The sequence below is a fragment of the Colobus angolensis genome, unplaced genomic scaffold, assembly GCF_000951035.1.
Source record: "Colobus angolensis palliatus isolate OR3802 unplaced genomic scaffold, Cang.pa_1.0 Scaffold264, whole genome shotgun sequence".
NCBI lineage: Eukaryota > Metazoa > Chordata > Mammalia > Primates > Cercopithecidae > Colobus > Colobus angolensis.
In genome coordinates this window covers 31478-47305 of record NW_012115866.1, presented here as the reverse complement: position 1 = coordinate 47305, position 15828 = coordinate 31478, and the positions used below count along the sequence as shown (strand labels likewise).

Here is a 15828-nt window from a genome sequence, read left to right as displayed (position 1 = left end):
CTTGTAAATTTGGTTGAGTTCTTTGTAGGTTCTGGATATTAGCCCTTTGTCAGATGAGTAGATTGCAAAAATTTTCTCTCATTCTGTAGGTTGCCCGTTCACTTTTGCTGGAAGCACTCATTCTTATGCACTCATGCCCTGTTCTTTCTGTCTCATTAGTGGTTAACAGATCTACGTTTATCAACTGTTTTACTGTAGATAATAGCGAAAAGAAGAAGAATTTGGAAGAAGCTGAATTACATTCAACTGAGAAAGTTCCATGTATTGAATTTGATGATGATGATTATGATATAGATTTTGTTCCACCTTCTCCAGAAGAAATTTCTGCTTCTTATTCCTCTTCAAAATGCCTTAGGTAAACTAGCTAAATAATTAGCATTATTATTTGTTTCTGAGACACTTTAAATGGTTTAATTTAGTTATATAATATCATTTCTATATAAAAGTATTTTGTGCTTTGTATAGTTATTTTACATTCAAGTGAAAGTCTCAAAAAAGTTAAATCCTATTTATACATTTAATTGGTTGCATTCTGAAGATGAAGTCCCATTATGATTAATTACATGAACCTCCCAAAAATTTTATGTAGTTGATTTTTTTTTTTTTAATTTTTTTGAGATAATCTCGCTCTGTCGCCCAGGCTGGAGTGAAGTGGTGTGATCTCGTCTCACTGCAGCCTCAGCCTCCCGGGTTCAAGTGATGCTTGTGCCTCAGCCTCCCAAGTAGCTGGAGCTACAGACACACGCCACCATGCCTGACTAATTTTTTGTGTTTTCAGTGAAGACGAGGTTTTGCCATGTTGCCTAGGCTGGTCTTGAACCCCTGAGCTCAGGCAATCCTCCCGCGTTGACCTCCCAAAGTGCTAGGATTACAGGCATAAGCCACCTTGCCTGGCCTTATATAGTTGATTTTGACATAAGGAATATATTTCTGAAAATACTGTATTTCCAAACCTGACCTGAAATGACACAAAGCTAACCCATTATATGGGAAGTGAACTGGGACATTAGTACTTTTTAAAAAAATCCTACAGGATAGAATTGGCCATTGTATTTGTTATTCACTCAATTTTAGCAAATTGGTGACATGATTATTGTTAATTGGTAGTATTACAAGAAAAACAGATACGCCATATGACTCATCAATAGCTTAAATTGCTAAGTGTCAATGTTACCTTCATCCTCATCCCAGTCTCACTCTCAGACCAGTTGAGTGGTAGAGTATAATATATACTAAACTGAGCAAAAGTTTGTATGGGGTCTCAATTCTAAACCAGCATTCTCATTTACCAGGTAGAACAGCTGAGGCCCAGGGAGGAGCAAGGAATTGCCCAGGATGATAAAATGAATGAGAGATGAACTCAGATCCAGTGTAGTGCTTTCCCAGTGTCATACTGATTCCTTGTTGAATGCCTGGCTTTTTTCTTTACTTATTAAAAATATGTATTACACAAATAATATAATCATTTTAACAAGGATTCTAAATAAGAAAGAAGGAGCACTGCTGGGTGTGGTGGTGTGGTAGTGGCCTGTAGTCCCAGCTACTCAGGAGGCTGAGGCAGGAGGATCCCTTAAGCCAAGGAGTTCAAGGCTGTAGCATGCTGTGATTATGCCTATGAGTAACCATTGCACCCCAGCCTGGGCAACATAGCAAGACCCTCATTTCTAAAAAATTAAGAAGAGAGAGAGAGAAGGAATACTACTAGTAGTCCCACAATTCTGACTATTTTCTTTATCCATCTTCAGTTTTGATCCTTTTTTTTTTTTTTTTTTTGAGATGGAGTCTCACTCTGTCACCCAGGCTGGAGTGCAGTGGCGTGATCTCCACTCTCTGCAAACTCGCCTCCCGGGTTCATGCCATTCTTCTGCCTCAGCCTCCCAAGTAGCTGGGACTACAGGTGCCCGCCACCACGCCCGGCTAATTTTTATGTATTTTTAGTAGAGACGGGGTTTCACCGTGTTAGCTAGGATGGTCTCGATCTCCTGACCTCATGATCCGCCCACCTTGGCCTCCCAAAGTGCTGGGATTACAGGCGTGAGCCACCACGCCCAGCTAGTTTTGATCGTTTTCTACATGTGTGTTTGATTTCTGCATTGTTGTAATCAACATGTAATTATAATTTTATATTCTGCTTTATTTCTCTTAGCATTATTTCTAAATTATTTTCCAATTGCTAATATTTAATTCCTTTGAGTGGCTACATAGTTCATCAAATTGTCTTACCATAAATAAATTTACCTAGAGTCTTAACAATTAAAAAAGCTTATTTTGCAAAGTATTTCCAAGGTAGACTCTCTTTGTACATTTCCCATTGTAACTTAGTATACATATGTGTATATATTATAAAACTGAAATAGAATTTTCACAGTATTTTTTGTGCAGTACAGAGCTTAAATTCTGTGCTACATTTTATTTCAGTTTTAAAAAATACTGCTTGTATCCTCTGAATTTCAGAAGTCAAGTGGTCAGACAGTATATAACAGAGAAGAGAGACCTGTTTTTCAGTCTTCTCTTTTCCAAAACCTCTGTAGCTGGCCCTCAAGATTCTGCATCTTCTGGCCACAATTTACCTTTTTCAGCTTTATCTCCACTTATGCCGTTGCAGTAATCCAATGGTCTTAATGAGTCAAACCAACAGTCTAGAAAGCATTATCATTTTATTTAATTATAATGTTATTGTTTAAAAAACAATATAAAAAAGTTATACTGTTTTGATTTAGTTAGAAAGTTGCATTCCAAAATTCTGCTTTAGGAAAATACAGTTGATTCCCAGATGTCAAGCAAATAGAATTGTCCTTTTTAAAATCTTTCTTTCATAGTCTGGCACTTTCCCCATACTTGTCATTCAAAGTTTGCTTAAATCTTATCTCCTTGGCAAAGCCTTCTTTAGTTCCAAAAAGTGTTATCTTTCTTTGGATTTCCACAGTATCCTCTCTTTAACATAACTCATTCAGTACTAATTTATTTTGTTATTTGTAAAGTATTTTTTCTGTCTAATCAGACTGACCAGGTTTGTATGTTAATATGTTTTTGTATAATCTGTGTGGTGAGGTAATTATATATACAGACACACACAAACACATATACATATATTTGCATAATAAGAGAAGTCCAGAAAAAGTGCTTTGAAATCTCAGAAAAAAGAGACGTTAATGATCATTTGCTGTAGAAGTAACGCTTGGGCTGGGGCTAGAAGAACGGGTGTGATTTGGTAAAAAGAGATTGGAACGGCAGGTTTTCCAAATTGAGGGAATCAGTGGCAAAATCCCCAAAATAGGCAATGCAGGGCTTATATGAAGAATGTAAGTGGTACAGTATGATTGAAGCCTTGGGTTACTGAAAGGACATAATTGGAGATAAAGTTGAAAAGGGCTCTTGGGACCAGGAGAGGGACAACTTTGAGGACCAGCTAAAGAAGTTTTATAATTGAGGAAATTTAAAAAACTACTTCTCTTTTCTGTTATATATTGTCTGATCAGTTGTAGCAAAATATTAAGGGTTTTGAAATTATACATTTATTGGGTCTAGCCTGTAGTATGATTGGCTTAACATTTTTTTATTTGCAGTGTGTTAAAGGACCTTGACACCTCTGACAGAAAAGAGGATGTTCTTAGCACATCAAAAGATCTTTTGTCAAAACCTGAGAAAATGAGTACACAGGAGCCGAATCCAGAAACCAGCACAGACTGTGACGGTACAAACAATATTTTAGACATATCATGTATTTCAACTACTTACTTTTGAAAACAACGTAACACAAAGATTGTGTTTTCAACCTGTGGCTGTATGTTACAAAATGGCAGATTTGTAGTCTCTTCTAATGTTATAACCCTGTTCACTGGTTAGCCAGCATTTGCCTGAAGAACTCATAAACTCATGCTCTCACAAGGGCGTTCATTCCATATTTTGAAAATGCTACTTGTTAGAAATCATCTCTCATACTCAACTTTAAATTCTAGGAGGTTTTTACATATTTATTTATTTATTCAATCTTCCACAAATGAGAACTTCCACAAAATCATGTGTTTTAGAAACATGGACCACAGAGCGTAATCTCATCATAATAGAGTTTTTCCCCACCTTGACTAAATATTATTAGGTCTTTTAACTGTCCTTGCTAGAAATTGCTTTCTTGACCTTTTATCCTCCGGTTCTCCTTTGTATATACTCTGAGTCTGAGTCTGGGTCTGGGTCTTGATGTTCATTTAAAGCTAAATACTTGTTTGCTTGTTTGTTTTGTTTCTAATTCATTTTTTATTTTTTATTAAATAGTGTAAATAATCGGATAGCAGTGCAAGTCTTTGACAGACGACACTCCCCCTTCCCACCCTTGGTGTCTGCTTCTCAGAGGCACCTTCAGTCTGAAAATTTACATCCTCTTGTAGACATTTTTCTGGCATTATTCCTTTTTACTTTCTTTTTCTTTTTTTCACTCTTCCTGGAACTTCTATGATTTGCATGTTAGACTTCCATTAATTATCTTTTCTATTTTTCATCTCTTGATTTTCTGCTTTTTAGGATATTTCCTTGATTTTTTTTATCTTCTTTTTTTTTTTTTTTATTATACTTATTTCCTTGATTTTATCTTTAACTGTTCTATGGAATTTTTTAATTTCTATCAAGGCAATTTCCGAGAGCTCTTTTTTGTTCTCTGAATATTTCTGTCATGCGTTCGAGTCTGGGCTGGGCATTTTTAGCGATGTCTGCATGCATGTGCAGGTCATGTGTGTAGTGTTCTCTGTTGTTTTTGTTTCCTCCAGTTTTTTTGTTGTTTATTTTGGATTCAATTTATTTTAGAGATATTCATGAAATAACTGATGTGCTGGGCACTCTTATAAAGTGCCTTACAATATTAACTAATTTACTCATCACAATAAACTACGTCAAACTTTAAGGTAATTTTTTTTTTTTTTTTTTTTTTCTGAGACAGAGTCTTGCTCTATCACCCAGGCTGGAGTGCAGTGGCAGGATCTTGGCTTACTGCAACCTCCGCATTCCAGGATCAAGCAATTCTCCTGCCTTGGCCTCCCGATTAGCTGGGATTATAGGTGTGTGCCATCACACCTGGCTAATTTTTTGTATTTTTAATAGAGACAGGGTTTCACCATGTTAGCCAGGATGGTCTCAATCTCCTGACCTCATGATCTGCCCCCCTTGGCCTCCCAAAGTGCTGGGATTACAGGCGTGAGCCATGGCACCCTGCCCACTTTAAGGTAGTTTCTGTTATCCCCATTTAACAGATAATTAAACTAAGGTACAGAAGCATTAAATAATTACACACCATCATAGAATTAGCCACAGAGCTAGGATCTGAACACAGCAGTCTTGAGGCTTTTGAGTTTTCATTGATAACAACTGCATTATACTGTCTCTGTATCATTAAGTTTCACTAATAAAATGGTTAGCCAGAACAGGGGCAGGGACAGAGTTCTCCAGCGTGTCAGTAGAGGCTTCCCTCTTGGCTTACGTCAGTCCATTCATTACCACTTCTTGTTCAGCTAGTTACATATCTGTCTTCAGACCACATTTCTGTTCTTTATCCTTGGAGACACAAAAGACTTGGCCATGTGACTCCAAAAAGTTTGAGGTGTGAGGCAGCAAGAAGGAATGGGTGGGACATTGACTCTAGAGTGCTACAGACCTGTGATAGAAACCTGTCTCCTCCTACTCTTGGCTGTGTGACTATGGCAAATAGTTCAACTTCTCTGGACTTCAGTTTTTTCTTCTATAAAATGAGGAGAATGATATCTACCTTGCTGGGTAGTTGTCAGGATTCAAGGTAAAGTGCCTAGTACACTGCAGGCCTTTCATAAATGGTAGCTATTGTTATCTGCCAGTCTAGTAATCCTGTTAAAGAAGGAAATACATTAAGATGGATGGTTTGTTTTTATGAACTCTTTCTGACTCTATAATTGTTTCCCTTAGAGCTCACAAAGCAGCTATTTGATAACAGACTCTAGAATTTTGCTTTGAATTTACATCAGATCACCAGCCTGTAGTTTTTGTCAATCACTTTCAAATTTTTTGAAAATTAGAACAATGTTTGTCTGTCCTCACTTTCCATCATTTCTCTTACTCACTAGATGCCTCACACACGTGTCAGTGACAGGGGCTCTGAGATCCTGTTTGCAGGTTTCCTTTGTACTCTGAGGTATAATCTGTCTAGACAAGGAGTCTTGAGCTAGTTTCTGATAGCTAGGTACTCTCTTTTATCTCCCTCTGAGCCTGTCTTGGCTTTCAGTTCCATCAGACCATTGTGTATTCTCTTTCCAATCAGATGCTTGTTTTCCTTGCAGAAAAAACAGAAGTAACAGGAATTCAGCAATTCCAGTTTTACATCTCATACCTCACATTTCTCTCAGTCACCAGCAGAAGTCCAAATTTCCCAGGCCATTCTTGTGCAGATGCCCTTCACCACCCTGCCATCTTCACTCCCTGCTCTGTCCTCACTTCCTGTCCTTCCTGGCTTGTGCTCTATCAACAACTTCCCGGTAGCCTCATCATCTTCTCTGATCATTTTCTTCCCCTTCTTTCTTTAATCATTTTCTGAGAATATGCACTGTTTCCCCTGCAGCCCACCTAAACTGTTTTTTTCTCCCACAGACTTTAGGCCTGACAGGTGGCACAGGCATCTGTTGTCCTTGCTTCCTGTTGCCATTTTTTTTTTCTTTTCTTCATTTTTTTTTTTTTTTCCTCGCTCTGTCACCCAGGCTGGAGTGCACTGGTGCAATCTCTGCTCACTGCAACCTCCGCCTCCCAGGTTCAAGTGATTCTCCTGCCTTAGCCTCCTGAATAGCTGGGACTACAGGCGTGCGCCATCATGCCCAACTTTTTTGTATTTTTATTAGAGACAGGATTTTGCCACGTTGGCCAGGCTGGTGTCGAACTCCTGACCTCAGGTGATCCTCCAGCCTTAGCCTCCCAAAGTGCTGGGATTATAGGCGTGAGCCACCATGCCCAGCCACAGTTGAGATTTTAGATGAAGGAAAGGGCCGCCATGGTGGCTCACACCTATAATCCCAGCACTTTGGGAGGCGAGCTGGGTGGATCATTTGAGGTCAGGAGTTCAAGACCATCCTGGCCAACGTGGCAAAACCCCATGTCTAATAAAAATACAAAAAAGCCAAGCATGGTAGCGTGTGCTTGTAGTCCCAGGCACTCAGGAGGCTGAGGCAGGAGAATCGCTTGAACCTGGGAGACGGAGGTTGCAGTGAGCCAACATTGCACCACTGCACTCCAGCCTGGAAGACAGAGCGAGAATCTGTCTCAAAAAATAAAATAAAATAAAACCTCAACTACTTTGAAATTCTATTTGTCAGTTATGGCTTAATTTTTAAAATGGGAATGGGCTGGCAGGATTCAGTTGTTCAAACATCGTATCAGGAGTTGCTCTCTCTCTCACTTGCTTTCTCTCTCCTCTCTTCTGTCGCATCTCTCCGGGTCAAGCCTCCATTTCTTTCTATCTGCTTTCTACTTTTCCTTTATATCAGTCTTATTTGAAATCTGTCTTTCTTTATAAGGTGACAGAAATGGCCACCAGAATCATATTAAACTTGGAAAAAGAGAGGTACTTTTTTCCCAGTCAGTCCTAAGTATTTCCAGAGTTAATTTTCACTGGGCTGCCTTATGTCAGATGCCTACTGAGGGAGTGGGAAGGGTAGGTCTAATAGGAAATCTCGGTGCTATACTGTTACCATTAAAGGGAAGCCTGGATTCCAGGCCGATCAGAACAATGGGTAGGGCTCTTGCCTGTCCAACGCTTAACAGTACACTTTGTGTTGGCACAGTGAGCTTTGCACATGAAGTTAGTTTAAAAAAAAAAATCATAGTTAACTGATAAACCTTTGTTTCAGCCAATGACCTTGCTTATCCCAAGAAATGTTTATTAAAGACTATTAAATTAAATGAAAACAGTTATGAGCTTTTATGATAAAGCGTAGAGACAACCTAATTTCAAGTTAATTTACAGGAAGATAATAGGACAATATATAGTTGTTTATGATCTTGTTTTTACACTGCTTCACATTTTACATATGTGACTTTCAAAATCTTAAGACTTGACTGGGCACAGTGGCTCACACCTGTAATCCCAGCACTTTAGGAGGCCAAGGTGGGAGGATCACTTGAGCCCAGGAGTTTGAGACCAGCCTGGGCAACATGGCAAGACTCTGTCTCTACAAAAAATAATTAATAAAAAAAAAAAAAAGATGTGTTGTGTTGCTGGGCACAGTGGCATAGGCCTGTAGTCTCAGCTACTTGAGAGGCTGAGGAGGATTTTTTGAGCCCGAGAGTTTGAGGATTCAGTGAGCAGTGATTGCACCACTGCAGTTTAACCTGGGCAACAGAGCCAGACCCACTTTCTTTCTTTCTCTTTCTTTTCTTTTTTTTTTGAGACAAAATCTCACTCTTGTCCCCCAGGCTGGAGTGCAATGGCATGATCTCAGCTCACTGCAACCTCCACCTCCCAGGTTCAAGCGATTCTCTTGCCTCAGCCTTCCAAGGGTACCTGACTCAAATCTAAGAACTAGATTAAGTATCAATAGTCATTAAGAAGGAAACGGAGATACTTTTTATTTTATTTTAGTGACAGTGTCTCACTGTGTTGCCCAAGCTGGTCTTGAACTCCTGGACTTAAGCAGTCCTCCTGCCTTGGCCTCCCCAAAGTGCTGGGATTACAGTCATGAGCCACCACGCCTAGCCAAGACATTTTGTTTTTTGTTTTTTGTTTTTTTTTTCAAAGAAAAATATTAACAACATAATTATTTTATAGCTAGACAGATAAATTTACAGCAGCAGCTTATTCACGTGATGGACCACATCTGTAAATTAATTGATACTATTCCTGCTGATAAACTGAAACTTTTGGATTGTGGGAACGAACTGCTTCAGCAGCGGAACATAAGGTATCTTGATTTTCCTCCTTCTGGACTATATCTGATTATATTTTTACCACTCTTAAGTAAAAAAATGGACAGGGCAAAACGTTCAGGCTTTCTGGCCTGGAAATGGCATAAAGATGCTCATCATGCAACTATTTTTTAAATTCATTTACTTTTCAAACCACTCCTTTACCATTCGTATTCATATTTTTAAGTTAGAAAAAAACGAATATATTTTGCTACAATTTCTATTTGGTATGAAAACTAAAGATTTGCTTTTGTGGCCTACCAGAGTAAACTACTTATATTTAATACGTTGTTCTCTTTTCTCTCTTCAGAAGGAAACTTCTAACAGAAGTAGATTTTAATAAAAGTGATGCCAGTCTTCTTGGCTCCGTGTGGAGATGCAGGCCTGATTCACTTGATGGCCCTGTGGAGGGTGATTCCTGCTCTGCAGGGAATTCTATGAAGGAGTTAAATTTTTCACACCTTCCCTCAAATTCTGTTTCCCCTGAGGACTGTTTCCTGACTACCACCCTAGGAAAGACAGGATTCTCAGCCACCAGGGAGAATCTTTTTGAAAGGCCTTCATTCAATACCCCTTCACAGAAGTCCTTTGTAAGTAGCAACTGGGCTGAAACACCAAGACTAGGGAAAAAAAATGAAAGCTCTTATTTCCCAGGAAATGTTCTCACAAGCACTGCTGTGAAAGATCAGAATAAACATACTGCTTCAATAAATGACTTAGAAAGAGAAACTCAGCCTTCGTATATTGATAATTTTGACATAGATGACTTTGATGATGATGACGACTGGGAAAACATAATGCATAATTTAGCAGCCAACAAATCTTCCACAGCTGCCTATCAACCCATCAAGGAAGGTCGGCCAATTAAATCAGTATCGGAAGGACTTTCTTCAGCCAAGACAAACTGTCTTCCAGTGGCATCTACTGCTCAAAATATAAACTTCTGGGAGTCAATTCAGAATTACACTGGTAAGTTTAAAATAAATTGAATGCTTATATGAAAACAAAACTGTCCCAAAATAGGAATTATATAAGAAAAACCATAGCAAATCATGATTGCCTGAAAACCACATTGTTGCTATGCAAATTTCTACTGATGATATGAATTACAAATCACAATTTCAAAAACAAGTTGCTCTTTTGTCTCTATAGCAGCTGTAGTTTTATAAAATGTGTAATTATAACCTATTGTAGTAAGGCGCTAAAGTCATTACAAATGTGCTTTGCCTTTGAATTAACATATTTTAGTTCCTAAAACAATAAACTCATGAGGGCCAAGTTTTTAATGATTTTGGGATGAGCAAAAGCAAAAATGAATTCGCTTGCTAAAAATGTACTTTAGAATTCTGTACTGATGAGAATCAAATTAATACAAAGTAGGGAAGCATGTTTTATGTCTTAAAATATAGGGCAGTCTAAAAAGGATATGAAGTCAGAAGTGTCTTAAATCAGTCAAACTACTTCTTTGGGCCTATGTGCTCACTACATGCCATGTGCTATGCTGGGCGCTGGTCATTTAAAGATGAATAACAAATACTAAGTAGTTCCTGCCCTCCTGGAGCTCACAGCTTAGTGAGAGAGAAGTTTTGAGAGGAATGAAATTAGCCACTGTTAAGGCTCCAGAGAAAAGCCAAGAATAATTTTAAAACCTTACATCAACCATATAAAGTTATCAAAAGTATTTTTTAGCTGAAAAAAGTTTATAAAATACAGCCCTCCCTATTTTTGTCATTGATGACTTAATACCACGGAGGTTGTTCTTACAGTTACGCTGCTGACCTTTAAAACAACCATTAATGGATTTATTTTTGTATCATGTTAGAATGTGTCATACTTGATATTTGCAATTATCTTGAGACAGCTGAGTGTTGGGGTTAGCGTAACTGCCAGAGCTGAGTGAGTACCTCTTGTTCTCTGTGCTGAAGCGGAGTTGCGACAGCCAGGCTGCAGAGCAGGGGCGCGTGTGAGAGATGTTATGAAAGAAGAGTCTGAGGAAGCTCAGATGACTCCAAGGTTTCAGACACTGATGACTGGGAAAACTGTGACACCAGTAACACAAACAGGGGAGTCAGGAGGCAGAGTCAGATTTGGAGAAAAGCTGAGAAGGGCTATTTTAAGACTAGAGGTTAAAGTGCTGGTAAGTCATTCAGGTACCAGTGCCTTGAAGACAACGGGAGCTGTGCGCAGGACTGGAACTTAGGAGGGTGTCAGTTGGGTCTGAAGAGAGGTGTACACATTTGCTGCACACAGGTCATGTTTAAGATCACAGGACTAGGAAAGCTCCGAAAAAGAATGTCTACAGAGCCCAGTCTCAAATATCTGAAAGACTCCCCTATTTATGGGGCCGATGGAGGAAGTAGAGCCAGGAAAGGGAATTTAAAGTGAATAGAAAACTGTGATTGTCTTGATGGTCGCGGTTGGAGGAAGGGAGAAGAGGAAGGAAGGAATATAAGTAGTGGTAGGTGCTGTAGAAAAAGTCAAGGAAATACTTGATTTGGGCCTTTGGCAAGTCTTTGGTGGCTTTGAGACTTGTAGGGAAGGAAAGCCAGTAAACAGTTTAGGAACTGTGCTGCAGGGAAACGTGTGCCAGTGATTCTGCAGGCCAAGGGAAATGCTAAAGCTGTACTTTCACTGTATTCATGCACTGATTTTTCTTAATGTTGATTATTTTCCTAGACAAGTCAGCACAAAATTTAACATCCAGAAATCTGAAACATGAGCGTTTCCAAAGTCTTAGTTTTCCTCATACAAAGGAAATGATGAAGATTTTTCATAAAAAATTTGGCCTGCATAATTTTAGAACTAATCAGCTAGAGGCGATCAATGCTGCACTGCTTGGTGAAGACTGTTTTATCCTGATGCCGACTGGTATGTATTTTTAGAAGTGAATGGGCAGGAATCCATTGGCAGATGTTAAATGAAAGCTCTTTAATAGAAATAAAAAGACCACTTACACAGTATTTCTATCATTTAGGGACCTCTTAAACCTCCCATACCATAGTAAGAAAGTGTATTACTTTATATCCTCTGTTCTGGTTGTTGACATGATGAAGTTTATAGCCCTGTAAGATTTTCTTTATTTTTTTTTTTTGGGTGGTCGGGGGGACGGAGTCTTGCTCTGTGGCCCGACTGGAGTGCAGTGGCGAGATCTCTGCTCACTGCAAGCTCCACCTCCTGGGTTCACGCCATTCTCCTGCCTCAGCCTCCGGAGTAGCTGGGACTACAGGCACCCGCCACCACGCCCGGCTAATTCTTTGTATTTTTAGTAGAGACGGGGTTTCACCGTGTTAGCCAGGGTGGTCTCGATCTCCTGACCTCGTGATCCGCCCGCCTCGGCCTCCCAAAGTGCTGGGATTATAGGCGTGACCCACTGCGCCCGGCCTCCTGTAAGATTTTCACCTTGAAGCTCATTGTGTTGAACTGATCTAGAATTTTTCTTTGGGAATTTTTCTTTTTTCTAGTCTAAGCAATTTTGGAAATCAAACAGAAAAATCACTGTCAGAGACCGTGACCATTTCTGGCAGTCTATTTGCAACAATCTAGTGTTGCATAATGGTTAAATCATGTATGCATACGTGCATAGTGGTCCATCAGCTGTGGACCAAAGGCCTGAACTTAAAGAACAGCTCTGCTGCTCACAGCAGTGTGGCCACGTGCAAGGCGTTTTACTCCCTGGACCCATTTTCTCATGTGTGCAATGGTGATAGCAGTAAAGTACCTGGTTCACAGAATGGCATGAGGATTAAGTGAAAATCATTTACCACAATATTGTGTTGGCCCCACTTTAAAGAGTCTAGGACATTCATTGTGCTATTAAAGCTTATGATAGCTGTTCAATGATTTATAGTCATTCACATGAGAATATTAAATAAACAGGGCAGAGCGCATGGAGAATTTGCAGTTTCAGTACCTACGTGTCTAGTCCTCCCTCTGTCTTATCACTTGACTTGTGACCTTTAGCAAGTTAGCTAGTGCTGTCATTATTGTATAATGTTGACTGGGCATCTGAACTTTTTCAACCTGGTTTTTAGATTTAGATAGCCTTGGCTTAATAATCAGCATTTCAATTTTTATTAATTTATTAATCACTCTGTGCCTGCCTTTCAGCCCTATTTTGGTGTTGCAGAACTCTAAAGCTGGAAAAAACCTTGGCAATGATCTAATCCGTTGATTTTTTTTCAGGGCTTTCCATTGTCCTTTAGGGTTTCAAGAGGGCATTTTTAAGGTCCTACCCCAATTTCAACCACTTGAGATATATACATATAAAAAATAAGGCCGGGCGCGGTGGCTCAAGCCTGTAATCCCAGCACTTTGGGAGGCCGAGACGGGCGGATCACGAGGTCAGGAGATCGAGACCATCCTGGCTAACACAGTGAAACCCCGTCTCTACTAAAAATACAAAAACTAGCCGGGCGAGGTGGCGGGCGCCTGTAGTCCCAGCTACTCGGGAGGCTGAGGCAGGAGAATGGCGTAAACCCAGGAGGCGGAGCTTGCAGTGAGCTGAGATCTGGCCACTGCACTCCAGTCCGGGCGACAGAGCGAGACTCCGCCTCAAAAAAAAATATATATATATATATAAAATTATGTATAATATGTATATTGTATTATAGATAATATGTCTAGTATATATAATTATAATATAGATATAGTGTGTGTATAAATATTCCAAATAAGGTTTATTTTATTTTTATTTATTATTTTTGAGATAGGGTCTCTTGGTCTGTCACCCATGCTAGAATACAGTGGTGCTGTCACAGCTCACAGCAGCTTCAACTGGGTTCAAACAATCCCCCCGACCTAAGCCTCCCAAGAAGCTGGGACTACAGGCATGTGCCACCACACCTGGCTAATTTTAAAATTTTTTGTAGAGACGAGATCTCACTGTGTTGCCCAAGCTGATCTCAAATTCCCTGGGCTCAAGCAGTCTGCCTGCCTCAGGCTCCCAAAGTGATGGGATTTATAAATAATAAAAATAAATAAACATTATATGGAAAGTAATTATTTTAATCCTAGCATCATTTTTAGAGACTCTTCTACTACTAGAAATAAAAAGTTTACTGTATTCCATTACATTTTAAGTTTCCTGCCCTAATTCTTGCCTTTGCTATTATATATGTCTGTGTAAGATGTCCTAGGCACAGTGGCTCTTGCCTGTAATCCCAGCACTTTGGGAGTCCAAGGAAGGTGGATTACCTGAGGTCAGGAGTTCAAGACCAGCCTGGCCAACATGGTGAAACCCATCTCTACTAAAAATACAAAAACTAGAAGGGTGTGGTGGTGGGCGCTTATAGTCCTAGCTACTGGGGAGGGTGAGACATGACAATTGCTTGAACCCGGGAGGTGGAGGTTGTAGTGAGCTCAGATGGCACCACTGCACTCCAGCCTGGGCAACAGAACAAGACTCTGTCAAAAAAAAAAAAAACAAAACGAAAAACCTTTTTTTTTAAAAAAATCATTTTTAAATTGCCTAAATGTAATAGTTGGAGTCATTTGAGTATGGCAAATTGTTGACACCAGGGACAATATGCCTTGGTGTCCTATTAAAGATATGATTTCTTTTGTAAGTTTTATATTCATGCTCTCAAGACAGAACCTGACAGATATTTTTTCATTGTTTCTCTTTCAGGAGGTGGTAAGAGTTTGTGTTACCAGCTCCCCGCCTGTGTTTCTCCTGGGGTCACTATTGTCATTTCTCCCTTGAGATCACTAATAGTAGATCAAGTCCAAAAGCTGACTTCCTTGGATGTAAGTTATAAAAATACTAATAAAAACATGCCTTAGAAACAATTAAATTTCAGTCCTCTGGATAACCTTTTTATTAAAGAGTTCATAATTTGTAAAAATAAAGCACAGCGATTAAATTAAGTTGTGCAATTAAACAGAAGTCTGCAAATTTGGTACAGATAACCTGTAGTTCAATCTCATTTTATTCTACAAGAATGTATTTTAGTAAGAACGTTTAACCAATGCTATTTTTTGCTGATGTAATTTTTTTTTTAACTAATAGAAAATCATTTCTTTTTTCATTACTGCCAGGTCAGCGTAGTTCTCTTTCCCTTGTATCTTAAAATGCATACACACATGCATGCCTGCACACATACGTCTTTTTTCCTCATGGCTGAGTTTAAGGAAGTAAATGAATGCATTCTACCTAACTGTTCACAATGTCGGTGGGGGTGGTGGCTCACGCCTGTAATCCCAGTGACTTGGAAGGCTAAGGTGGGAGGATTGCTTGAGGCCAAGAATTCAAGGCCAGCCTGGGCAACACAGCAAGACTTTTTCTACAGAAAAATAAAATAAGCTGGACATGGTGGTGAACACCTGTGGTCCCAGCTACTTAGGAAGCTGAGGGTCGCTTGAGCCCAGGAGTTTGAGGCTGCAGTGAGTCATGATCATGCCACTACAGTCTAGCCTTGGTGAAAGCAAGACCCCGACTCAAGTCTTCACATTGTGATTAAGAAGAACTGTTTTAGGAATTAAAGTCACCACTCCTCGATAAGACCACTAGTTTGGTTTGCTTCCAAAGAATGTCTTAGTGCAGTGATGGTAGCCATTGTTCAACCATTTGTGATATTATGGCCCCTTCCTTGTCATTAATCTTTAAAACCCTGAAATCATTTATCTAAAAAAAAAAATGACACCATACAGTAGGACTGGAATATCTTGTATACCTAATTCATATTTATCTTATTTACAAAGATGAAAAATAAAGCAAGAAAAGGAAATAAACAGTGAGAAGACCATTTTGTGTTATGCTTTTTTGTTGTTTTTTTGTTTTTTTAAAGACAGAGTCTTGTTTTGTCGCCCAGGCTGGAGTGCAGTGGTGCAACCTTGGCTCACTGCAACCTCTGCCTCCCAAGCTCAAGCAATTTTCCTGCCTCAGCCTCCTGAGTAGCTGGGATTACAGGCACCCAGCACCAC

The 15828-nt window shown here is 39.5% G+C and overlaps 1 protein-coding gene across 1 annotated transcript in view; it reads left to right on the top strand.

The window, feature by feature from the left end:
• The window catches only part of BLM (Bloom syndrome, RecQ helicase-like), an 88520-nt gene that overhangs the window by 53211 nt on the left and 19481 nt on the right, over window positions 1–15828 (top strand). Inside the window, 6 exon segments of the mRNA XM_011947392.1 lie at window positions 199–355; window positions 3567–3694; window positions 8771–8903; window positions 9218–9876; window positions 11584–11775; window positions 14534–14754. Of these exon segments, the coding sequence (XP_011802782.1) occupies window positions 199–355; window positions 3567–3694; window positions 8771–8903; window positions 9218–9876; window positions 11584–11775; window positions 14534–14754 (1490 nt within the window).